Genomic DNA, 27033 nt, shown 5'->3' on the forward strand with positions numbered 1-27033 from the left:
TTTTTAAGTATTTAAAAGTGCATAAAAGCTAAAGCTCACTAAAATAGTCCTTAAGTTGAAATGAATCTATAGAAAACTCAAATCTGCATTAATTTCTGCAAGTCTGCATTAAATGATATCAATATTTTCCTAGGAGGATAAACTAAAAATACAAATTGATTATACTTACTGCAGTGACTAACTTAATGGCACACAACTGTAGTTCACTGACATTTTCCACAAAAAATGGTGTTATTCCCATTGAGGATACCTGCACACACGCATAAAGAGTAATTAGTCCACATCTCTAGTTGATTTCAGTAACATTCTACCTTACTAAATTCTAAAACATTCACAAACGTACTGGAAAACACTGAGAGGGCATTTACTTTCCTCCCATCAATCAGCATCTAGTTCTTTCTCTGATCCCTTTCACCCTCAAACACATTAGCTCATACCTTCCTTTACAGCTGCCTTCCTCTAATCTCCACCTTTTGGATTGATAAAATTTCACAGGAATATAAAGAAACAAACAAAAAAAACCACTGCTGCCACTCTGGATGAAAATATCCTGACATATTTTAAAGAAAATAATAATTTATCTTTCAAAGAATTTAGAGTTTAGCATTTATACCACATTCATTCACCTGTCTTCTGCACAAAATGTTTTTAAAACTTTCCTGGAATTTGTTTCAATTTAAGATATACTCTGCATGAAAAACTAACACAGTGCTGGTATTATTATCAAGTAAGCAAGGTTATATTGAACTCAATTAGACCCTCTAAGTCTTAAACCACTTGGTCTATAAATACAAAAATGCTTCAAAAACCCTTACCTGAAGAATTGTTGTGTCTGTAAGGAGTTGTATTTCTAGCAATTCTGATAAGCTGCTAACAATGTCACAAACTTTATTATAAAGCATCACTATTACTCTCTGCTTATGGGTAGAACACTTTGCCCGTTTTGCCTTTGAACTTAATAAGCCTCCTAAAAAAATTCAAAACAAAGAATATATAAACTTTTAGTAATTTTTAATGAACAGTCGTAAGACTGTTTTCTAAATTAAAAGAACACATTTTTTAAAATGTCTACATAAAAACACAACCTGGCAAATAAAGCTGGTTATTTATTAAGAGAAAATTCCTCTTTAGGAATTTAGTTAGAAAGTAAACATTCTCTTAACAATACTGTACGGCACATTTAAGTGGCTATTAAATTCTTGTATCTAAAATATTACTTCATCTTTATTTCTTTTTTTAATTGTAAGATTATAAGATAGTAATGTTATATTTCCCTTTAAGTTAATTTGCACTTATTCAATAGGTAACTAAATGCAGGTTATTCATGAACCAAGTTTATTCTCTTCCCTTCAACCATATACATGTTAACCATTTCATTGCTCATTTATAAAGGTTAGAAATAAAAGAAAGAATATACTAAGTCAATCCATTTTATAGATAACTAATATTTTGGGGAAAATTAAGGGGAAGTGATAAATGAAACCAGAAGCTAATATTATCTGGGATTTTTCCCTGACCAGTAGAAATTACTTTATTATACATAAACAGGTGCTAAAGAAATAAGTGAACAAGTATTGGATTAACTAAAAACTTTATATTCTAGTCAAATCAAAGGCAGTGTTTATTATAATCTATGTAATCTAATAATTTTTATGCCATTTTAAGTCATTGCATTCTGACCCATCCAATAGGGTAAAATTATATAACAGGTAATTTTGATATTATACCAAAAAACTATCAATATAAAAGGGCAAACTAACCTCCATGAGGATCTAATCTGTAAACAGGATCATACTGAGGATAAAGTGTATTCTGCAAATGAAATTTAGTGTACTGTATAACTCTTTCGATTACATCCTCAATATATACAGCTTTTGGCATGTTAGGGGATGTCATAATGTTGATAGTTGTAAGACAGGCATCTGCTGATTTTGTAACTCTCTCCATAATAAGGTCTCTCCATAACCTTTCTTCTTCTTCAGTATCATTATTCTATAAAACAGCACATCATTAATGAAATAAACATATTTATACTTTAAAATATAAAAAATAAATTATGATATATTTTATTTTCATGGGTGGAAAACATGGTAAGAGTTTTGATGTGTGTATATTCTTTAAAGAACATTAGGAATGAAGTAAAAATGCTGATATTACTGTTTCAACAAAATACATTTTCCTAATTTCACCACTAGATGACACTCTACTGACAAAGTTATAGTTATCTTCACCTGTGTATTTTAAATCTAAGATTTTAGCTAAAGGCTATCATTTTATACATATAAATAATTTTGTGTTTAGGGTATAAACATCAGATAGTCAAAAAACTTTATAAGTTCAGCTTTCTGTTGTGAGAACAAAGCAAAAATGATAACAAAAGGTAGATAAGAGCCTTATTTAAAAGTAGTAAAATGTTACTGACTCAATCATTCCTAATACCTGTTTTTCAACAACACTGTATTTTTGTTTTTTTTTTTTTTTTTTGTTTTTTTTTTGTTTTTTTATCCTCACCCGAGGACATTTTTCCATTTTTTGTACAGATAGAGTGGGAGGGAGAGAGAGGAAGGGAGAGAGAGAGAGAAACATCGACGTGAAGGGACACATCGAGTGGCTGCCACCCGCACGACCAACCAGGGCCGGGGACAAACTGCAACCGAAGTATGTGCCCTTAGCGGGAACCGAACCCGGGTCTCTCCGGACCGCAGGCCGACGCTCTAACCGCTGAGCCAAACTGGCCAGGGCAACAACACTGTATTTTTGAAACTAAGATTAAAAGCAATGATTATGCATACTACTGAAAACAATTTATTTTTTTAAATGGATAATTCAACAACTGACTGAAGACCACATTTTAATTTACACATCAGCAGCCTGCATTACATTGTGAAGGGGTGGCTTTTAATTTTACTTATAGAAGTAAAAACCCTCTAACACATCCTTAGTTATGAAATAATCAACTTTATATTAAAGATATACTTTTATATGCATGCTGTTCAAAGTTTATACATTGGGAAAAGGAACAAATAAAAGCATATCATATGTAAAGCAGAGAGGGTCTTTCTATAGTCACTAAAGCCTAAAAACTTGATTACCTTTCTCCTAACTCTCCAGCTTTCTTTAGTTTTACTGCTTACATACCTATTTAAAAAACAAAAAACTTTTGTTTCTATGATTCAAAATTAATTTAGAGAGGGCACTGGAAAAATATGGATCTATTTAATAAGCCATCGAAATAACACTTGAGATTATTTTTTCTACAATTTTTATGCCATGTAGATCACTTAGCAATCCTGTGGCTTCTGTAAACATCAAGAACGTTTACCTCATGAGGTAAAATCCAGTGGGTTTACAAAATATGCATAGTATGTATTTACATATGAAAATGGAAGTATATATCTCAAAAGTATTAATAGTAGTTATTGAAGGATGGAAATATGGACCTTTTTGTGCTTTGGAAAAAATTATTTTAAAGATGTTTTAAAATATACATCACATGCTCTCACTTATTTGTGGAATATAATGAACAAAATAAGCTGATGAGCAAAATAGACTCAGAGACATAGAAAGGAGTACGATTCAGACAGACAAACCTCAGAGGAAGGGGCCAGAAGGAAGAATGAGATAAACCAAAGAACTTATATGCATGTATGAGTAACCAATGGACATAGACAACAATGTTGAAGGGGACGGGGAGGGATCAGGAGGAGAGTGTGTGTGGGGGGCAGAGAACATCTGTAACAAAAATAAATTAATAAAAAAAACTTTTTAAAGATGTTTTTATTGATTTTTTTTTTAGAGAAGGAGAGGAAGGGGGAGAGAGACAGAAACATAGATGTGAAAGAGAAACATAGACTGGCTGCATCCTGCATGCTCCCACTGAGGATTGAGTCTGCAACCTGGGCATGTGCCCTGACCAGGAATCAAAACCAGGACCTCTCAGTCCATGGGATGATGCTCAATCTATTGAGCCACACCGGTCAGGCTGTTTTGGAAAATTTTTAAAATAAATATACTATTTTTAAAATCAGGCTTTTAAAAATAAAGACTATTCATTAACTCAAAACCTTCTGCAATTCTTATCTTTTATATTACTTACAAACATCAGTGTTTCTACTCATTAATGGAAGAGATATCAAGATCGATTTGAGTGCACATATGATTTTGAATGTCTGCTACAATGCTAGGAAGGCAGATCCCAGGCAATGTATTTTTTTAATCAGTTCATAAACCATCACACCATCTTGCTACTAGCTTTTGACATAACATACTAAAATGTAGTAACAGTTCCAGTTAACATTTATTGAGAACTTTTAATGTGCCAGACATTGTTAAGCACTTTACATGAATTGACTTATTTAATCCTTTCAACAATCATTTGAGCTAGGTATAAATACGGCATATAGGAACTAATGTTTAGGATACATTAGGAAAGTAGTATAAGATTTCTAACTATTTTTCCAAAAAGGATCAAGAAAAAGAATTACTACCCACTATAATTTCATAAATGAAAGGATGTTTTAAACACACTCATACACTTACACAAGGAAGAGCATAATATAAGATTAAAGAACAGTCCTTAAATTAAATGAATTTATATTTATAATTATAAGTCTTAGGTTATGTCAAAGCTGTGAAGTGACAATATGTAAAATTAATTTTGAATTGCTAAAAGTGCAACTCTAACAGCAATGTTAATTGATGTAGCTAGTAAATAGTGATAAGCTCAAGTTAATGAAATTTGGAATTTTTCCCTATAAATCAAAATTCCTATGAAAAATTATATCTTAACAATAAAAATGATAAAATTAACAATATGGATCTTAAACTTACATGATTTAACAAAGTGGAAAGCTTTGACCCATCTTGAATATTCTTCTCCAAGATATTTAGGACTTTCACAGTTTTGTCAGTAGAAAGCTAAAATAGCAACATAAATGCTTTTATCCATCATTGGTAAAAGTTATAAATTATTCAAGAAACATTCTGTACAATTATCCCCCTTAGGGTATGGAGTATAAAACACTACCACCCTCTTGAAGAACAGGAAAGAAAACTTTCCTACTTAGATCCTCTACTCAAGTCTGAATTACATAGAGAAAACTAATCACTTGTTTTTGAAAGCTGGAAAAGCAAATACAGAATGGGAAAAGGCATATTTCTAAATCAACTCTAGCTATATAGCTAGTTATGACTAAGTTTGCTCTGATGCTGGGCCCCCTGTTTCTGTGCCAGTGATGCTGAACATGCATGTGAAAAACACACAAATAAGATTTCATTTATTAATCTGATTATAACATGGCTTCCACACTATAATGTTATTCAGTAGAGGTCTTAAAATCCAAGATAGTATATTCAATAACAGAAGCATAAAACTGTAAATAGGAGGCACAAATGTAAAATAACATTGCTTTATTTAGTAAAATTCTTTCTTATTTTTAATATGTCCTATTTCATTTACTACAAAGATTCTTCCTCTATTTAAAAAAAAATTAGTAGTTGATTTAGAATTTCTGCCAAGTAGCAACTGTTATTTACATTCTTTTGATTGAATAAGTCTTCTCTTAGACTCTTGGCATGCAGCTAGGACTCTCAAATCAGCCAGGAGAGTCAAATGGGAGGATCAATAGAGTAACTGACTCAAGTACATTTTCATTATTCATCCTAGAGTATTGCTTTAAATATATTCACCACAGATTAAACTGAGACTTTTGGTAAACCTTTGATGCTTTGAAAATACTCAGCAAATTCATCTTTAAAATACTTAGAATTTTATTAGTTACATGTAATTGTAGAACTCATGAATTAGGATCTAAGATAGGCAGTGGCACCTCGGAAAACTGACGCCATATTCCTATACACAAAATAAATAAATATGTCCTCACTGTACACAGTAATATCAATGTTAACTAATAGCACATTAATTATTGGTTACTATGTAATGTCTGTCTTTAAAAATCAAACTCATGGGAGCTCTTCTGGCACTATTGGTGGGAATGTAAACTGGTACAGCTACTATGAAAAACAATATGGAAGTTCCTCAAAATATTAAAATAGAACTACCATATGATCCAGCAATTATGATAGATAATAACTCAACAAGATATCTACACCTCCATATTCACTGCAGCATTATAGTAGCCAAGACATGGAAGCAACCAAAGTGTCCAACAATGAACGAATGAAGAAAATGTAGCATGTATGTACAATGGAGTATTATTTAGCCATAAAAAAAAAATCTTGCCATTTGTGACAATATGGATACATTTTGAGGGCATTATGCTAAGAAAAATAAGTCAGAGAAAAGACAAATACTATATAATCTCATTTATACATGGAAACTAAAAAGCAACAACAAACAACTGAAGTCAGAGTTACAGAAAACAGACTGTTGGTTGAAAGAGGTGGGTGGTGAATAAAATGGATGAAGGTAGTCAAACGGTACACATTTTCAGTTAAAAGATTAAAAATAAGTCCTGGGAATGTAATGTATAGCATAGTAACTATAGTTAATAATATCGCATCATACAGCTGACTCCAGAACAACATGAGTGTTAGAAATGCCTATCCACAGTGCAGTCTAAAATATGGGTATAAGTTTTGACTCCCCTAAAACTTAACTACTGTCAGCCCTTCATATCTGTGGATTCAATGAACTGTGGTTGAAAACATAATTTTTGATCCAAGATTGTGAAACATGAAGATACCAAGAGCTGACTGCACTTACTGAAAAAAATCCATGTATAAGTGGACCTGTGCAGTTCAAACCAGTGTTGTTCAATGGTCAACTATATATTTGAAAGTTGCTAAGTAGAACTTAAAGTTCTTATCACAAGGGGAAAAAAACCCTGTAACCAACCATGTGTGATGATGGATGTTAACTGGATTTATGTCATACAAAAATCATGTTGTACACCTAAAACTAATATAATGTTAAATATATTAGTTATAACTCAATAAAAACATAAAGTTTATGATACACTTATTACTTAGAATATAGACAACATACAAATGAATAAAACATGAGTAACAGTTATTTTAACATTGTGAAAACATCAAAATGTTTTCCAGTTTACTTTAAAATTATAAAATTGAAAAACTAAGTTTACATTGTTTAGAATAAACTCTACATGTAAACATAACTTTTTATTAATTATTTTTTTTAAATGTTTTTAATGATTTTTTTTTTTTTTAAGAAAGAGAGGAAAGGAGAGATAGAAACATCGATGTGAGAGAGAAACTTCAATCGGCTGCCCTCTACACAACCCACACTGGGGATTGAGCCTGCAACCTGAGCATGTGCCCTGACCAGGAATTGAACCAGGACCTCTCAGTCCATGGGATGATGCTCAATTCACTGAGCCACTCCGGTCAGGCTAATTCTTTTTCTTTTTCTTTATTGATTTTAGAGAGAGAGAGAGGGAGAGGGAGAGGAAGGGACAGAAACATTGATGAGAGAGAACAGTGAATGGAAGCCTCCTGCATGCCCCTCATTGGGGATCGGGCCCACAACCTGAGCACATGTGGCCTGACCAGAAATCAAACTGGCGACTTCTTGGTGCATGGGTCGACACTCAATCACTGAACTACACCAGCCAGGCCAGGCTATTAATTCTTTTACTATTCTTTTTTCTTTTTGGTTAATCCTCACCCAAAGATATTTTTCCATATATTTTTAGATAGAGTGGAGGCGGAGGGAGAGAAACATCAATGTGAGAGAGACACATAGATTGGTTACCTCCTGCACATCCCCAAACAGGGCCAGGGATTAAACCTACAATTGAGGTCCATGCCCTTGATTGGGAATCAAAACCATGACCCTTTGGTCTGAGGGCCGACACTTTAACCGCTAAACCAAACCAGCCAGGACTCTTTGACTATTCTTGAAGAACAAATCATTATCTCTACATTACAGACTGGGAAGCTTAAGACTTAGAGTAGATATTTTTGTGCAAGAGAGAGCCTGATTAGTAGGAGAGAGAATTCCTTGAGAAACTGTGTTTGCATAGCAATCATGCAGTAGTTTAGTGGGTGAATGGTGTCTCATAAAGATTATGGGAAGCAATTCCTTGATGTTGTCACTGTTGTTGGAAGTGTTTATCAATGAAAAATACCTTGTTATTTCATTAGTGCAATGAAACTACTGAGCAATAAAGAGCTCCTAGGGAAGACAAATCACAGAAATTATTACAAAGCCCACAGCAATGAGCCTATGGACCTAATGTGTTAAAACCGTAGCTTTACTCTTTTGCCACTGTAAATGAGTAAAGCAAATGTCAAAGAAAAATTTAGTGTATTTCTGCATTTAAATAATCTAAATTTTTGAGACAATAAAACAACAATAACAACAACAACAACAACAACAAAACCAGTGAGGAAGTCCAGACCTCTTTCAATGCAATGATTTTCTTTAGCTTAATTTGCAGACTATTTCTTTGATTCAAGAGTTTTTTAAAAGAAATAATTTAGACTCTCAGAAAAGTAACTACAAATTTTCTTTGTATTATTATTTGCTTTATGTAAACTTTGCAATTTACATTGAATACTTAAATTTCAAACATTATATATTAAGTAAATTCATAATTGTTAGTTTAGTGAGATACCTTATCCATTATTCCCATTGCTTTAATTTTAGCAGATTCACTGCCGAGTTCATTAAGCTGATGTTTTCCTAAGAGCAGTTCCTGAGGAATTTCATCATCATCACCTGAAAACCCAAACCAAACAAACACAAACAGTTTAGGTAAAAGAAATAGCTCAAAATAGTAAGCTTAACTTTTAAATAAAATTTCCGGACACACAAACACTTAAAATACAAACTAAACAGCAACCTAAGAGGCCTCTGTAAACCTCAAGCAAACCCTGAATGAAAGAGGACAGTGATTAAAATTAGAGTTTTGACTAAGATGGGAAGAGGAGATAAGTTATCTTATCTTTACTACTTGGATATACCCTCAACCAAGCTTTCAGCCCTAGAAGGCTAACCTGTATAGACTACATCAACAGTCTCCCATGCCCCCTGGCATCTGCTGGCGTTCAGACAGTGGGGGGCCCAGTCATAAGATCAAAGAGGAGAGTGAGGTCAGGTTATTTATATCCCTGACTACTTCCTTGCAAGGTCTCAAGCTGCCCATGTCCTCTGACCAAAAGGTTACCACTTTTTTCAAGGCAGCTCACTCTACAACTTTTTTCCCCTACTGAGTAAGTTCTCTTTACCCATATTCCTCTGAGTATAGAGATGGTAACAGTTCCATGTCTGTAAACCCTGGGTTCTGGCACTCTTCATCCCTGACTTTTGTAATTAGTCTCTTTGTAAATAACTCCTCCTCAAATTTTCCTCATTTGAGAGTGCCATGTCACCCTGTTGGGCTCTTAAATGACAAGGAAGACAAAGGTTTCTCAGTACAGAATGGGCAAATTTTAGAAATGAAGAATTGGCACTCTAAACAATGGGAAAACACACTGATACTCAGGCAAGTAATCATAATAAATACTTTCAGAATAAAGGGTAATATGCCTTTTATGGCATTTTCTTCTTTTAAAAATATTTTTTATTGATTTTTAGAGAGAGAGGAAGGGAGAGGGAGAGAGAGACAGAAACATAGATGAGAGCAAAACATTGATCAGCTGCCTCCTGCACAGCCCCTACTGAGGATTCAGCCAGCAACCAGGGCATGTGTCCTGACTGGGAATCGAACCAGTGACCTCTTGGTGCATGGGTTGACACTCAACCACTGAGCCATACTGGCCAAGTTATAGTATTTAAATAGATACAGTCATAAAAATTATTGTGTGCCATATGGCTTTTGTATAAATTAGGCACTAGAGTTTTTACCAGTTAAAGGTGGCATAAAATTTTTGAGAGTAGCTCTAAACACTGTAAGCAGTATTTTTATATAAATTTAGCATTTTTATGTCATTATAATCTTTATATATTATTGCAAAATATATGACTATTATGTTAATTCTACTGTATTCTAATTGGTTCAATATTCTATTTTCCATATTAGAATATGTATTACAGCAGGTTCTTAAATAACTTTGTTTTGTTCAACACTGTTTTGTTACAACGTTAACGAGAAAAAAAATTTAATTCCCAGCTGGGCTCACTTGTCTGTGTGGAGTTGGCGTGTTCTCCCCATATTTCTGTGGATTTTCTCTGGGTACTAGGGTTTCCTCCCACCTCCCAAAGATGTGCATGCTAGGTTAAAAGGCATGTCTAAATGTTCCCAGCCTGAATGAGTGTTGGGGTATGTGTGAATGTGCACTGTGAAGGAAGGGGATCCTGTCCAAGGTTGGTCTGCCCTTGTGCCCTGAGCTGCTGGGATAGGCTTCAGCTACCCAGAACCCAGAAATGGAATAAATGGGTTGGAAAATAATTAACTTACTTTTTTTTTTTTGGTTACTCCTCACCTGAGGGTATTGTCCCCATTGATTTTTAGAGAGAGCCGATGGAGAGAGAGGGAGAGAGAAATTTCGATGTGAGAGTCTAAAGATTGGTTGCCTCTTGCACCCGCCTAGACTGTGTCAGGGATTGAACCTGCAACCCTGGTATGTGCCCGAGATCCTTCGGTGCTTAAGCCGACACTCTATCCATTGAACCATATGGCCAAGGCTATCTTACTTGTTTTTATTAATCTTTCTTAAATGTATGTATAGCTCACATTTATTTCAATGTTTAATATTAGAAGTGTTTTGGACCAAAACGTGACACAGAATTTTAACTCTTTTTTATCAATTAGTTTATGGTAAAATTGGTTTCATTATACATAGTTTTGCTTGAAGTCAGTTTCCAAGAACCTACTGAGGACATTAAGTGAGGACTTACTGTAGTTAAAGTCAAGGGCTGGGGTATTAATCTTTGCATCTCTAATACTTAACACACTATTGACAAATAGTGTGTATTCACTAAAGATTAGCTATTAGAATTAATAAATAAAGGGATGGATTCGTATTTCTGCATCTTTGCTCATAGTAGCTACCCTCCTTATCTAGGGCTTATTGAAGTCTCATCTGCATAAAGACTTCCTTATTTACTCTACCATGTGGTAGCTGCATTCTCAGGATACTTAACTAATTTAATATTTCATTTTTATACTAAAGTTTTCAGTTTCTTGATAACACAGACCAGACTTCACAACTAGATTTTACATTTCTTGAAAGCACAGATCAACTGGCAGAAAACTAGAAACATAAGTAAATAAATATATTTAAAACTGATTTTAGCCTAGCCAGTGTGGCTCAGTGCATTGACTGTCGTCCCATGGACTGGGAGGACCTGGTTCTATTCCTGATCAGGGCACATGCCTGGGTTGTGAGCTCGATCCCCCAGTAGGGAGAGTGCAGGAGGCAGCCGATGTTTCTTGCTCACACTAATGTTTCCATCTCTCTCTAAAAAAAAAAAAATTAATAAAACATATATTTAAACTGTATATTTAGAGATAAATAAATATACTTTAAAATTATTTTACCAAATGCAGTAAAATCCATATCTTCTAAATTATCCAAAATATTCTCTATTGAGGCTGTGAATCTCTTAAAAGTTGAAGAATCCATCATTTCTGCAACACAGAAAAAGAAAATGCTTATTATGTCCACATTCTAACTAGAAAATGGAAGTTGAACAATCTAAATTGAAAACAAATAAACTAAAATGTTACCTTCAGGTGTTAGTTTTGGTTCATAAGCTTTCCTCTTCTTCTGTTTTTCTTTTTTCTTCATTTTTCTAGCAACTAAAATAACGAAAAGAAATACTAAAATGCAGGAATGACAACTTAAAATATTTCTATTTGTGTTTCTAGTTTCTCCCATTAATTGAGTACTTAAGCAGTAAGTACTGCCAATCCAAAATAAATATATACTTTTGTCTTGATTAAAAATTAGAAGTTGTTAATTAAGTCATAAAAATATCAAATATTCTTCAAAGATAAAGCCCTAAATTTAAATTGGCTTATGTAAGAAATCCGTTGACACTGATGAATTACCCTCACTAAGGCTGGGAGGAGGAGAATAATCTTCCATGTCAGAATCTGATGGACTTCGGTTTCGATAACGACCACCACCTGAACTCCTTCTTCCTTCATGAGAGTGGCCACTTCTCCTATGATCCCCAGAGCTTCTTCTGTCACGCTCTTCATATTCCCAAGCTTTATCATCATCTTTTTTATGTCGTTTCCTAGAGGCTAGAAGCAAATCCCCATGACAAATAATTTACCTCATTTAAAAAGATTATTTAAACCTGTATTTTACAAATGAACCACATTGTGGGGGGGGGGGGTCTACATTGTATAGACTATGAAATTCTGAGTCATTCTGTTCAACCAGAAATATAAATTAGGGTATAGAAATGATATCATTTATTTTAGCATTATCTATCTAGAGTTAAATATTTTTACATGTACTTGGTTTGCTAATAAATATAAATATGAATGTTGTGAGAAACCACAATGCTCACTTAAAAGAGTATTCAGTGTCAGTAAAGACAATATCTAAACTTTAGGATAAATTAAGGTTCGTAAAACAATCTTTATCTAGGATTAGGATGAAAAACAGAAACACCCTAAAGCATTTAAATTCTTGATGGGGAGCAGGCTTTGGAGGAAAAGTAAACTTTGGAGAAAATGTTACAGAATATGGGTAACCGTGTATACAATCAATTAACAGCCAAGTTAAGCCCATAATTTAGTTAGAAATTCAACAGAACTCTAACATCACAAGCCTACGGAGATAGAATACACCAGTACAGTTGTAAATACTCATATATACTGAATTCAGTTCTCCAACAGTATGCCTGCTTAAGCCCAAGAAGAAAGCTTTTCAGCTTATGCATACTGCATAAACATATTTATGTATGTTACCTTGAATCCTTTCCCCATCCTTCCAGAGGTCTAAGCATTCTGCTAAAATCACCAGTACTGATAGAAGCCTTTAGGCAGAACTGGCAAACAGACTTTATCTGATACATCAACTCTGATCAACTAGTAATAACTAGAGCATTATGTTGTGAATAATTCTGAGCCCTGAGACAAACCATCATATCTCAGTAAGAAAGACTGATTAGAAGTGTCTGTTCACTGAGAGCTAGAGGGTAGGATGAGTGACAAATATTTAGCATAACTGCTCTAGGGTATAGGACCGCCAAGTTAAAACCAAGATAGAGAACTAACTGATGTGTCCTACAAGTTGGAATCATACGCTGGTTGTTGTAGTGACCACTTGTTACAGACAATGAAATATCTTCTAGTCTGTTGATCTAAATTTGGCTCACTTGCTTTCTTGTAACTGGCTTCTGAGTCCCTACCTATGATCAATACCCAAATACTTAAGACAAAACTCCTGTGTGAGTCCCCTACCTGGCTTAGATTTAAGGATGCTAACATCTGGCCCACGCACTCTATCTTTGCTTGTACTCTTGTCCTTGTGTGGACAATCAATGTTTGTACCCTGTCTAATTTTACCCTTACATGCCACCCCAACTATTCCTATTCAAGAATCTAACTTGGTTTCTGATTCTGGACGCTTCTGTCCAATCTACTGACAGTATGACAGAAAAAGGTAATTTTGTTTCCTCTTCTTTGCAGTCACAGGCTTCACAGAGCAAGACAGTTCATTAAAAAGGACAATGTAAATGAATATACTTAAACCTTCAATGATTTTCTTCATGATTAGGCATTAATTTAGCTATAAAATATATAAGAGGTAGGATTTCCTCCCCTTTTATGATTAGGGTATACCCCAGTACATTCTCTTCGTGAGGGGCTGCCTTATAAATAAACATAAATAGGTTTGTGTGTGGGTCAGAGAAACAAGTCCTCTATGGATACTAGTCACTATATGCTTTTTTAACAGGTACTGAAATAGCTACCAAATCTAAGAAATGACAACTAACAATAAAGTAGTATTCTATGATCTCAAATATAACTTACTCAGTCTTTTTGAATTTTAATTTCATCAAATCCATTTCAAGCATCCAATTCTAAAAGAAAATGCTTGAAAAACCTTATAGTTGTTAGCAAGTACTTTCCAGGTACTGGAAATTTTGTTAAAATTCATTGAACTTTAGGCCATTTGGATAAAAAGATGGAAATTAGGAAAAAAAAAACAAAACACCCAACTTCTATGATACATTGTGTGTTGAAATAGGCTATCAGTATTCCAATTCATTATGACTAGTTTCTTCTTTCTCCATTTCTCTCATTACCCTGGAAGTAGGAGTGGAGCTTAAACAGGACAGGGCAAAAGTAGGTCTATAACTTTGAGTGCACAAAACAGAGTTTATTCTTATATTATTATTTATTAATTATTGTATTATTTTGCATATTAACAACTGTAAAACTACTTTTGCCCCACCCTGTAGAGACGTACATAAAATATGACTTGGGAGTTTCCCACTCTCCCTTTACAAATTTTACCTACATCTCTCTTTAGCTTCTTGTATCTATCTCCCCTCTTCCTTCCCCAGACTTATATTTGTGCTGACTTCCAAATCTACGTGGCCTAACTTTCAAAACTACTTCAATTCTTCTCCCTTTCCTTCAACTAAACTATTTCCTTAGTTTTAGATTCTTGGGAAACCAATATGATTAAGCTGCAGCATAACTTTATGTTTCTAAAAGTCTCTGTCTCTCTAAGCAGCATAAGCTTGCTACCTATGTTTATACTACTTCTATATTTTGTATTGCACTTCAGTTTCATCATGTTTTTCTTGTGGTATAATGACAATTTGGTTCTTTGTCAACTACCAATTAAAATCCTTTTATCACTCAAATCAGTGGCCCCAGAGCTGACTTTTCTGTATTACGTGCACAGAAATAAACCAAGAAAAACAGGAATCTGCTCTGAGCTCTTTTGAAAAACCCAGAGAAATTGAAGATCAAGTTCTCTAACAGATATTAGTTTTCAATATACTTTTCCAATTAGATATAATGGGACCCAGGGCTTTAAGATGAAACTACATTTTCCCTTAAGATGAGACAATAGCTCTTATAACAGAAACAGGAAAAGAATAGTGGCTGCATTGATGACAAACATGAGGCATGTGTGGCTTGCTCCCCTATTTTACACTTTGTGGGCATTTCTGATTATTCTGTCCTTTCTATTTAACTGTGAGATAGCTGTCGAATTCTCATCAGCATAGTAATGCAGGAAGCCAGTCTCATGAACTGGAGTTGAAATGTGATTTGAAATCAATCTTCAAATAAGGAACTTCTCTTTTTTAGCTATTCCCTTTAGAAAGGAGTATTGTATTAGGCAGAGAGAGGAAGAGTGAGGAGAGGCGTGTATATAAAGGGGAGTGAGTTTCTGGGCCACCAGATCTCCTTTCTCTTCTCCCTTTCCAGAGCGTATGTTCCCAAATGACCCAAATGTTTGATTATAATAAAAAGTTTTAACTTTAGCCACTGAAATATACTTCATGTAAATACATCCCATGATAATTAATACAAATGATATCAATTATACATATAATTAAATATGTCAGATTAACTTTGCTATATAGTTTATTTCAATTTTAAAACTTTGTTCAGATTTGTTCAGTATTCATAATCTACTGCTCATAGCTCAAGAGCTCACAATTTTAAAACAGTAAGAGTAAATGAACATTGATTAAAAACTTTGGAGGTGAAGGGCTTCCATCAGCAATATACATTTAAAAATGGCAGCATGCATCTGTCCTTCCTGCCCTTGCTTGTCACACCTCAATCTATGGACACTAGGTGGAAAAGGTAGCACACACTGGTGGTCTTCCCACTTCTTTTGGTCATAATGACTAAGTCAGTTGGCACACAAGTGAAGATCTCCCACAGTCTGTTTCCACTGAATGCCGTTTAAGTCAAACAAGGTTGCTGACCCCTCTTGGCTAGGCTCAATTCTCTTGCTCCAGAAGAAGGAAGATAGGGATAAAAGAGAAGAACTTTTTCAGTGGACCAGTAGGAAGACAGGCGAGGTATAGCAAGTCTAGTGCAAAGACAGGTGATCACAATGTTGTAGAGAGGTAGCTGTGTAGTGAAGAAGCCAGCTCTGGAAAACAGTGAAACAAGGGAGGAATTCCAGGACACAGCTGGGCAAAAAGGAGAAGCCAGGTCCAAACCACACAGATAATCGGCATATGGCTAATCCATTAATAATTTAGTGATAGTATGGTTTTAAATATTTTTCACCTGGCTATCTCCTACGTGTCCTTTAAGACTCAACTCAAGTGTCACCTCTTCCAGTAAGCATTTCCTGTACCCCCAGTATGACTTCTGATACCAATCCAATGTGCTCCCACAGCACCCTGGATTTACTATTATCACTGTACTACAATGGTTTACATCCCCTCCCCCATTAGAATGAAAGCTCTTCAAAGATGGGCCACATCTTACTTTTATTTTTATTCTAGTGGTTAGCATACACTGTAGTAGGAGCTCAATAAATGTTTGCTAAGTTCATATAGACACATACGTGTTATTTGACACTAATTATAGATCATTAAAAATTCTTTTCTTGGTGCCAACTGATCTCATTTTTCACACATTTTTTAAGTAAAAAGAAAAAAATCTTGCTATATTATTAAGAATTAAAGTCACTGTACTCTTGCTAACCCAAAAAACTATAAAGGAGACAACACGTCAATCTACTTTTTAATTCTAAAGTAATAATAAAGATACTTACATTCAAAAGTTCCATCACTATCATTATCTTCATCTGAACTGATTTCAGCATATTTTGGCTTTTCATTAACTGTGCTACGCTTGCGTTTATTCATTTTCACACGTTCGCAAAGTGGCATGGTGGATTCAATTTCTGCCAGAAGTTCGGGGGGTAATTCTTTTAACACTGATTGATCTATACTACCTATTAATGAAAGGCAAGAAAAAATGTCAATCTGAAGATAAAAGGAAAATTTTAACTAAATTACCATAATAAAAATAAAAGTATTTACAAAAGTTTTCTAAGTCACTTTTGTATTTTAATAAAACCTTTTTATATTTACAACTAAACCAGTCCTAATACTAAACCGATAATGCAGTGTTTTTTTTTACATATTTCATTATATAACAACTTACAAATATAACAATAGGTAGTTTTATCATCAATTTTTTATAATAATGCCTTTTGAAAAAGCTTTCTGGAATAAGAGCTCCACTGGCATCATCAAGTGTATCTGTGGTAGGAGGTACTCACCTTCTTGGTTGCACCCAGAGTTGATTTATAGAACTCTGAAGCAGTTATTATGAAAGTAATATTATCCCCCTCAGTATAAACAAGAAGAACTGGAGGACACTTAAAAAACGTCCTTCTCGCCCTGGCCGGCTTGGCTCAGCGGTTAGAGCATTGGCCTGCGGTCCAGAGAGACCCGGGTTCGGTTCCCGCTAAGGGCACGTAACTCAGCTGCAGTTTGTCCCCAGCCCTGGTTGGGTCATGCGGGAGGCAGCCACTTGATGTGTCCCTTTCACGTCAATGTTTCTCTCTCTCTCTCTCTGTCTCTTCCTCTCTCCCTCCCACTCTATCTGAACCAAAAATGTAAAAATGTCCTCGGATGAGGATAAGAAAAACAAAACAAAAATGTTCTCTTCCTCTATGATCTTGGAGGCTGTATATGGTGGCTGGAACAAAAGTTTTATGTGCTTTTACCTATCAATGTCTACTTGAGAGGCATGATAATGCCTTTAGTATTATGGAGAATTTCCTCGAACAGACAAAACAATATATGCATGTAACTGAAAATAACAGAAACATGAAACACAGGATAAATAGAACAAAAATATTTAAAAATGTAAATATCTATAACTGAAAATAATAAATTCAAGTCTTGTGAAATAAGTTCATATTTTCCCATGAAAGAATAAAGACAGGATGAATATATATCAACATGATACAATAAAAACTATTAACATAATACTACCTAATCATACACACATAAACACAAACACACAAAAGATTGTTATGAAGAAATAAATTATTAACATCCTGTTGAGAGCTAAAAAATAAAAAAGTAGCAATATCAACTTTTGAGAACATGTTCTTGATGACTATTGAAGATGACAATTTTAACCGTACTGTACTTATCCATGTAAATCTTTGAATGCAAGTATAAAAATGATGTCTTACCTGCCAAATTTAGGGATTGGAAGGAAAGAGTACCATACTAGTATATAGCAGAGAATAATACTGATTATATGATCACTAATAACACTGTAACATTCAAATGATAATAGTGCTTATGTAAAGAATAAAAATAAATCATGACAAAATAAATGGGTACCAATTAAGACAATTTCAGAGCCTCAAGAATATACAATACTAATAATTTAAGAATATAAACGTAATTATTATTCTCAGTGGAAGAATAATCACTTTTTATTTTTCATGAAACTTTTACTCAATATCATAAAGGAGTTATTTCAGTAATTTGTGAAGTTTTCCAGCCTTTTAAAGAGACACATGGTACCCTGGGTGGGTAGCTCAATTGGTTAGAACTTGTATCATCCCGATACACCAAGATTGTGGGTTCAGTCCCTGATCAGGGTACATGCATAAATAAATGGAAAAATAGATGTTTTTCTCTCTCTTTGTCTCCCTCTCTAAAAGCAATTATCTCTTTCTGTCTCCCTCTCTAAAAGCAATAAAAAAATTTATAAAGACATGAATAGCAACAATTTTACCCAACAAAGACGTAATAATTGTGACTGGTAATATTTAAAAAACTCTATTACCGACAATCCTGACATACTAATGTTGAGTATAAATTGTCTATGTAGCCCAGCTGGTGTGGCTCAGTGGTTGAGCATAGGACCCATACACCAAGAGGTGGCCGGTTTGATTCCCGGTCAGGGCATATGCCCAGGTCATGGGTCCAATCCCCAGTGGGGAGCGTGCAGGAGGCAACCAATCAATGTTCTCTCTCATCGATGTTTCTATTTCCCTCTCCCTTCCTCTCTCTCTCTCTCTCTCTCTCTAAAATCAATAAAGAAAAAATTTTTTTAAATTATCTGTGTAATTTTCAAATCATGTAACAGAGATAAGATAGAGTAGGTAGGAAGAGTGAAGGATGCAGGACAAGCGCAAAGAAATAGGAGTTGGTAGCCAGGAAGAATAAGTTTGGGGTAGTTTGAGTAGTCTGTTCTGGACAGAACAAAATACTTAATAGGGAGAAGAATAGGTAAGACTAGAAAAGTAGGTAAGGTTCCTATATTAGTCTTTTTGACGAGTGACAGAATCAATATATACTTTAGAAATGTTACTTTAGCAATAATTTGAGATACGTTGGAAGGGGGAGATGTTAGAAGAAAAATCTTCTAAAACTATTTGATATGTCTATATGAAAGGTATGGGAAACAATATTATGAATTGTACCATTTTTGAAAAGTGGTAACATCACTCTTAAGTACTAATCATATCAAACTTTAGGGAGAAATATTTAGCTTAAAATACTATTAACTATTCAACATGTTAAGATCATGTAGAAACCAAAAAAATTCATAAATAAGTAAAACAGAATCAAGGACAACAAAAATTCACCTGTTGATATTTGTTATTTAGGTAATCTGATCTGATCAAGTATTAAATTATATGATTATCTATTCTGATACTATTACATTAGGCTGAATGTGTAGAGGATTTTAGCAACATCTATTTTATAATATTCTAGAAAATAATTTTCTAACAATGTAAGAAATGGCATATTTTCTGATTACATTCTTAGTATTCATGGCTGTAAAATAATGTTTAATTTTAACTAATCTAGTTTCATGTTACTTTTCTACACTGTACTATAAATTAGTCCAATGTTTAAGTTCTCTAAACGTACTATGCTTTTCCCTTCAGCCCTTCTACTAAAAAACACTGACAACATGTGATCCCCAAAGTTCTTTGTATTCACACAGTACCTTTCCCTTAAGAATATAACACTGTCACTGTATCTCTAGTTACTCATATCCTCCATAAGATCATAAACTTGATAAAGTCATAGACTGTGTTGTTTGTGCATCTAGTGGACTGTATGGAATGTTGACTATGGCCAAAAATATTTACAGAATTGCTTGGTATAATAATTAGAATAAATTTGTGGTCTTCCAAGAAACTTCCAGGTGAAAATTCTTTTTTAAAATCAGGAAAGCATTTCTTTGTTGTTCTATATTGATAACTTTAGAAAAGTTTAGCCATCCATGAAAAGTAGAAAAAAATTTCATAATTGATATGTGTGTGAGAAGTATAAAATATTTTAAAGGTAATTTAAATCTGTATATGTGTTATATATTTGTATTTAATATATTAATTATAAATTAGTAATTAATATATAGCCCAATTATATATGTATGTACACATATTAAATATCCTGTTAAAATATTATACTTGGCTAATTTCATACAAAGATAAATACTGGATAAGAATGAGAAAAATAAAACTATATCAATCTTTTAATACACACACAAGAATACTTAAATGGAATTGGGAAATCCAAATTTTAGGTCTTATTTGCTACAGAACAAACAACCTAGTTATGGTATCCATCTATAGGAAACTTTGACTTTATATCTATATCAGGTTCAGCAATCTACAACTTGCAGGGTCAAATCTACCTCACCACTTGTTTTTGTACGTAAAGTTTTATTAGAACACAATGACACAAACAATTTACACATTGTCTGTGGTTGTTTTTATTACAATGTTAGAGACAAGTGGCTCATAAAGCCTACTATATTAGGGCCTTTAGAGAAAAACTTTGCTGACTCTTGATCTATATCAAGTTATACTTTATTAAAAAAACAAAACAAAGTGCCATCCACCTTGCAAAATAGAATAAAGTGCCACCCACCTATATATAATTTTATTCCATTCTGTACAGTTGAGGTCATTGCAAACTGGTTTATTTAATGAAGACAAAATACCAAGGTGTTGGTTTATAACAACTGAAAAAACAGTTACAAATAAAGCAGGCAAAAGAAAAGGTATTAAGAAACCTAAATATGGTTTTAGATAGCACAGTTTTGATATTAACCTAGCTCTGTCATCAATGTACAGATATCAAGTCACTATGAAAAAGAACTATAAAAAGAAACATGCTTTCTAGGAAGTCTATTATGTAAATGACAATTTACTACTACTAATATAGAAAGTAGGAAGCAGGGATCAAATGATCCTTTCCTTGACAAGTATATGCACAGCGAGAAAAAACAAATGTAGAAGCACTACCTAATTTTGTACCTTAAGGAATTGAAAAAGAACTAAGCCCAAAGTTAGTAGAAGTAAGGAAATAACAAAGACCAGAGCATAAATAAATAAAATACACTAAAAAACAAAACAAAACAAAAAAAAACAGAAAAGACAAATGAAACTAAGCTGTTTTATAAAAGAAGATAAAATAGAAAGAACGTAAAAAAAAATCTGCACACTGAAAACTATAAAACGTTGATGAAATAAACTGAAGACACAAATAAACAGAAAGATATTTCATGCTCATGAATTAGAAGGACTAATATTGTTAAAATGTCTATACTACCCAAAGCAATTTACAGATTCAATACTAGCCCAACCAAAATTCAAGGCTTTTTTTAACAGAAGTAAACAAACAATAATAAAATTTGTATAGAATCACAAAATAGTCAAATGACCAAAGTAATCTTGAGGGGAAAAAAACAAAGCTAGGAGCATCACACTTACTGATTTCAAATTATATTACATAGCTGTGGTTACCAACATAGTGCATACTAACATAAAAACAGACACATAGACCATAATAAGCCCAGAAATAAACCCATGCATATATGATCAGTTAATTTCCAAAAAAGGAGCCAAAAATATTCAGTGGAGAAAGGACAGTCACTTCAATAAATGGTGTTGGGATTTCCCTTAAGAAGAGAAACAAGACAGGGGGATGCCCACTTTCGCCACTCTTATTTAACATAGTACTGGAAGTCTTAGCCACAGCAATCAGACATGAAGAAAAAAAAAACACAAGGAATCCAAATTGAAAAGGAGGACGTGAAACTGACATTATTCGCAGATGACATGATACTATACATAGAAAACCCTATAGACTCCATCAAAAATCTACTAGACTTAATAAATGAATTTGGCAAAGTAGTAGGATACAAAATTAACATCAAGAAATCAAAGGCATTCTTATACACACAGAGAAACTAAAAGAACAATCTCATTTACCGTCGTGGCAAAATAATTAACATACCTAGGAATAAACTTAACCAAAGAAGTAAAGAACCTATTTGCAAAAAACTACAGGACATTGGAAAAAGAAATTGAAGAAGATATTAAAAAGTGGAAACACATACTCTGTTTATGGATTGGAAGAATTAACATCATTAAAATGTCCATACTACCCAAAGCAATCTATAGATTCAATGCAATCCCCATCAAAATACCAACAACATATTTCACAGAACTAGAACAAATACTTCAAAAGTTCATATGGAACCAAAAAAGACCCCGAATAGCCACAGCAGTCTTGAAAAAGCACAAAGTAGGTGGGATCACAATATCGGATATCAGGTTATACTACAAAGCAGCTGTAAACAAAACATCCTGGTACTGAAACAAGAACAGGCAGATAGATCAATGGAACAGAACAGAGAACCCGGAAATTGACCCAAGACATTATGCTCAATTAATATTTAAAAAAGGTGGCAAGAGCATACAAGGGAATAAAGACAGCTAAATGGTGTTGGGAAAATTGGACAGCTACATGCAAAATAATGAAACTAGACCATCAACTTCCACCATACACAATAAACTCAAAATGGATAAAAGACTTAAATGTGACCTGTGAATCCCTAAAAATCCTAGAAGAAAATGTAGGCAACAAAATTTCGGACATCATACGCAGCAGAATTTTCACTGATATATCACTTAAGGCAACAGAAACAAAGAAAAAATGAACGCATGGGACTACATCAAATTCAAAAGCTTCTGCACAGCAAAAGAAACAACCATCAAAAGGAAAGGGAACCCACTGTATGGGAGAGCATAATTGCCAATGATACATCAGATAAGGGGTTAATTTCCAATATATAGAGAGTGCTCATACAACTCAACAAAAGGAAGACAAAGAACCCAATTAAAAAATGGGCAGAGGACCTAAATAGACACCTCTCCAAACAGGACATACAAATGGCTAAGAGATGTGTGAAGAAATGCTCAACATCACTAATCATCAGAGAGATGCAAATTAAAACAACTATGAGGTATCACCTCACACCTGCCAGAATGCCTGCCATCAACAAATCATCAAACAACAAGTGCTGGCGAGGGTGTGGAGAAAAGGGGACTGTAGTACACTGCTTGTGGAAATGCAGACTGGTGCAGCCACTATGGAAAACAATGTGGTGTTTCCTCAAAAAATTAAAAACTGAATTGCCATGTGACCCAGTGATTCCATTTCTAGAAATATATCCTTAGAAGCCTGAAACACCAATCAGAAAGAATATATGTATCCCTATGTTCATAGCAGCACTATTTACAATCACTACGATTTAGAAACAGGCCAAGTGTCCATCAATAGATGAGTGGATAAAAAAAGCTGTGGTACATAAATACAATGGAATACTATGCAGCTGTAAGAAAGAAAGATCTCTTATCCTTTGAGACGACATGGAGGGGCCTGGAGAGTATTATGCTAAGCGAAATAAGCTAATCAGAGAAAGACAAATACCACATGATCTCACTTATTTGTGGAATATAATGAACAAGGTGGGCTGATGAACCAAATAGACCCAGAGACATAGAAAGAAGTCTGGTTCAGACCGACAAACCTCAGAGTAGGGGGGTAGGGGGAATGGATGAGATGACCCAGAGAACTTATATGCATGTATGCATAACCAATGGACAGAGACAATGCTAGGGGAGGAAGGGTATGGGGAAGAGGGTGTTTAGGTGGGGAAAAGGAGAAACATCTGTAACAAAAATAAATTAATAAAAATTGGAAAAAAATAAAAAATAAATGGTGATGGATAAATTGGAAAGCCACATGTAAAAACTGGACCACTACCTTACACCATACACAAAAATCATCTTAAAGTAGATTCAAAACTTTGAATGTAAGTCCCGAAACCATAAAACTCCTAAAAGAAAACAGGCAGTAAGCTACCTGACAATGATCTTGGCAATGATTTTTTGAATTTGACCCCAAAAGCAAAGGCAACAAAAGCAAAAACAAATAAATGGGACTACTTTAAAAAGCTTCTGCAGAGCAAAGAAAACCATCAACAAAATAAAAGGCAACCTACCAAATGAGAAAATATCACAAATCATATATCAGATAAGAAGTTAATATCTGAAATATATAAGGAATTCCTATAACTCAATAGTAAAAAAAAAAACAACCCAGCAATTCAATTAAAAAATAGTCAGAGGATCTGAATAGACATTTTTCCAAAGAATATATACGTATGCCCAACAAGTGTATGATTTGCATTCAGGGAAATGCAAATCGAAACCCTAGATATCACCTCACACCTTTAGAATAGCTATTATTAAAAAAGACAATAAATAATAAATGTTGGTGAGGATGTGGAAACAAAGGAACTCTAGTGTACTGTTTGTGGGAAAGTAAACTGGTACAGCCACTATGGAAAACAGTATACAGGTTCCTCAAAATAAATAAATAAAAATATCATATGATGAGTAATTCTTCTGAGTATATAATCTGAAGAAAACAAGATCATTAAAGAGGTGTCTGCACTCCCTTGGTCATTGCAGTATTATTTACAATAGCCGAGATGTGGAAATAACCATAGTTGTTTAGTCCATTGATGAATGAATGGATAAAGAAATGTGGTATATATTTAATGAAATAGTCTTCAGCCATAAAAAAGAAGGAATCCTGCTATTTAAGCCCATATTGCTCAGAGAAATAAACCAGACAGAGAAAGACAAATGCTGTATGATCTCACATGTAGATGTAAAAAAACAACTCAGAAAACAGATTGATGGTTTGCAGAGGTAAGGAATGGCTGGTGGGTGAAATGGGTAGTCAAAAGGTATTAATTTTCAGTTATAAAATAAGTCAGTTTTGGGGATGTAACATATAGCATGGTGACTATCATTAACAAAACTGTACTGAATATTTAAAAATTATTAAGAGAACAAATCTTAAAAATTATTGTCACAAGATATAGCTATTGAATGTTAATTAAATTTAATTGTGGTGGTGATTTTGCAATACATACATATTTTGTACACCTTAAACTAATAAATATTATGTTAATTATATTTCAATAAAACAGAAAATGGTGGCAGCAATAGCTTCAAATACACACTAAATATGAAGTATATATGCATAAGATTTTAAAAAATTACTTTGTTAGATAAATTCAATTAAAATGGAATGACTGTATTTTTTTTTTCTTTTTTTACCCTCACCTGAGGACATTTTTCCATTTTTTGTTCAGATAGAGTGGGAGAGAGAGAGAAGCATCGACGTGAAAGGGACACATCGAGTGGTTGTCACCTGCACGACCAACCAGGGCTGGGGACAAACTGCAACGGAGGTACACGCCCTTAGCAGGAACCGAACCAGGGTCTCTCTGGACCAAAGGCCAACACTCTAACTGCTGAGCCAAACCGGCCAGGGCTGTATTTCTTTATATTAAAAGAAATGGACATATTTTTGCTCTTCGAATAAGATTTATTTTGGTCCTCATAACTATGAAGTAGGAAGAAAATTGGTTTCTTCATTTTAAAAGTAAATGAACCAAGGCTTTGAAAGGTTATGATTTTCCCAAGGTTTTGTTCAAAAGTCAACTGCATATTGTATCATATCATATACTATTATTATACATCCTGTATGTTATATATTATATACTATTACTCTAACACATTGAATTCTTTTATTCTAAAAAAAGTTATTGAAACCTTCCTCCACAAAAAGCTTGATATAGATATTCAAATAACAAATACCTACTTGATATTATACTATACCATGACACATTATACTATATAACATTAACTTATTGTTACTATAGTAATTAACTATTTAATAGCATACTATGATGTTATAGTATACTATAGCATATAGTATATACTATACTAAAATATCAAGTAGGCATTTATTATCTTAATATCTGTATCAGGGTTTTGTAGGGGAGAGTTTTCATAACTTTTTTTTAGAAAAAGGAATACAGGTTCTGGCTGGTTTGGCTCAGAGGTTACAACGTTGACCTGCAGACCAGAGTCCTGGGTTCGGTTCCCGCTAGGGGCACATACCTTGGTTGCAGTTTGTCCCTGGCCCCAGTTGGGGTCGTGTGGGAGGCAGCCAGTTGATGCGCCTCTCTCACATCGATGTTTCTCTCTCTTCCTCCCTCTCTCCTTCCCACTCTATCTGAACATAAATGCAAAAATGTCCTTGGGTGAGCATATATAAAAAGAAAAAGGAATTCAGTATGTTAGAGTAATGACTATTTCTTCATAAATAGGAGCAGGTTCTCTCGAGATTATCTGCTTTCTCCTCACCCCTAAGTATATGCCTATTTCTACAGATAGGAAAACCTTATAGAAGCTATCTATGCCCTCAGGCTGCCTTGAGATATGAAATGGAAAGGAGAGAGACCACTAGCAAACTTTAATGCATTTAATTTTTATGAAAATATGTCTACCTACTGAATCTCTTTAACATTAATATCAATTATCTACTGAGCAAATTTGGGACCAAAATAATTTTATGAATGGAAATCATGGCTGAAAAATTTGAAATATTACTCTACAAAAGCTAGGTATCTATTAAGCCAACTTCTATGATAAAATATTCTCCAAACATTTCCTGAAGATATCACTGCTAAAAACTTGAGTTTTTCAGAAAAGTATTTTATAAAACTAACCAAATAAACCAACATAAATTTCCATTACAGTATTGTTAAAGATTCTGAATATTACAATCATATACACTTTGCCAAAAATTCAACTTAGGAATTCATAAACTATGCCAAAAATTCACTTGCAGAAACAGTACTTTCAAATTTACAGAAAGCGAGAGTCCTAAACATAATCCGACTGGTTCAGTGCTACATAACAGGTCACTAGCTAATGTATTTTAGTGATCAACAC

At 33.9% G+C, this 27033-nt stretch overlaps 1 protein-coding gene across 6 annotated transcripts in view; it reads right to left on the reverse strand.

Moving 5' to 3' along the window:
• Nucleotides 1-27033, reverse strand: part of NIPBL (NIPBL cohesin loading factor) — a 206011-nt gene that overhangs the window by 63229 nt on the left and 115749 nt on the right. For 5 of the 6 annotated variants that reach the window (XM_036278788.1, XM_036278790.1, XM_036278791.1 and 2 more), the window contains 9 exons: nt 16648-16830; nt 11982-12179; nt 11658-11729; nt 11469-11558; nt 8601-8704; nt 4831-4917; nt 1761-1992; nt 816-967; nt 170-250 (listed from right to left, as the gene is read on the reverse strand). In XM_036278788.1, coding sequence (XP_036134681.1) covers nt 170-250; nt 816-967; nt 1761-1992; nt 4831-4917; nt 8601-8704; nt 11469-11558; nt 11658-11729; nt 11982-12179; nt 16648-16830 — 1199 coding nt within the window. The remainder of the gene's footprint in view (nt 1-169; nt 251-815; nt 968-1760; nt 1993-4830; nt 4918-8600; nt 8705-11468; nt 11559-11657; nt 11730-11981; nt 12180-16647; nt 16831-27033) is intronic. The other variant, XM_036278789.1, reaches the window with a different exon arrangement.

This window comes from Molossus molossus, unplaced genomic scaffold (genome assembly GCF_014108415.1).
Source record: "Molossus molossus isolate mMolMol1 unplaced genomic scaffold, mMolMol1.p scaffold_m16_p_3, whole genome shotgun sequence".
Lineage (NCBI taxonomy): Eukaryota > Metazoa > Chordata > Mammalia > Chiroptera > Molossidae > Molossus > Molossus molossus.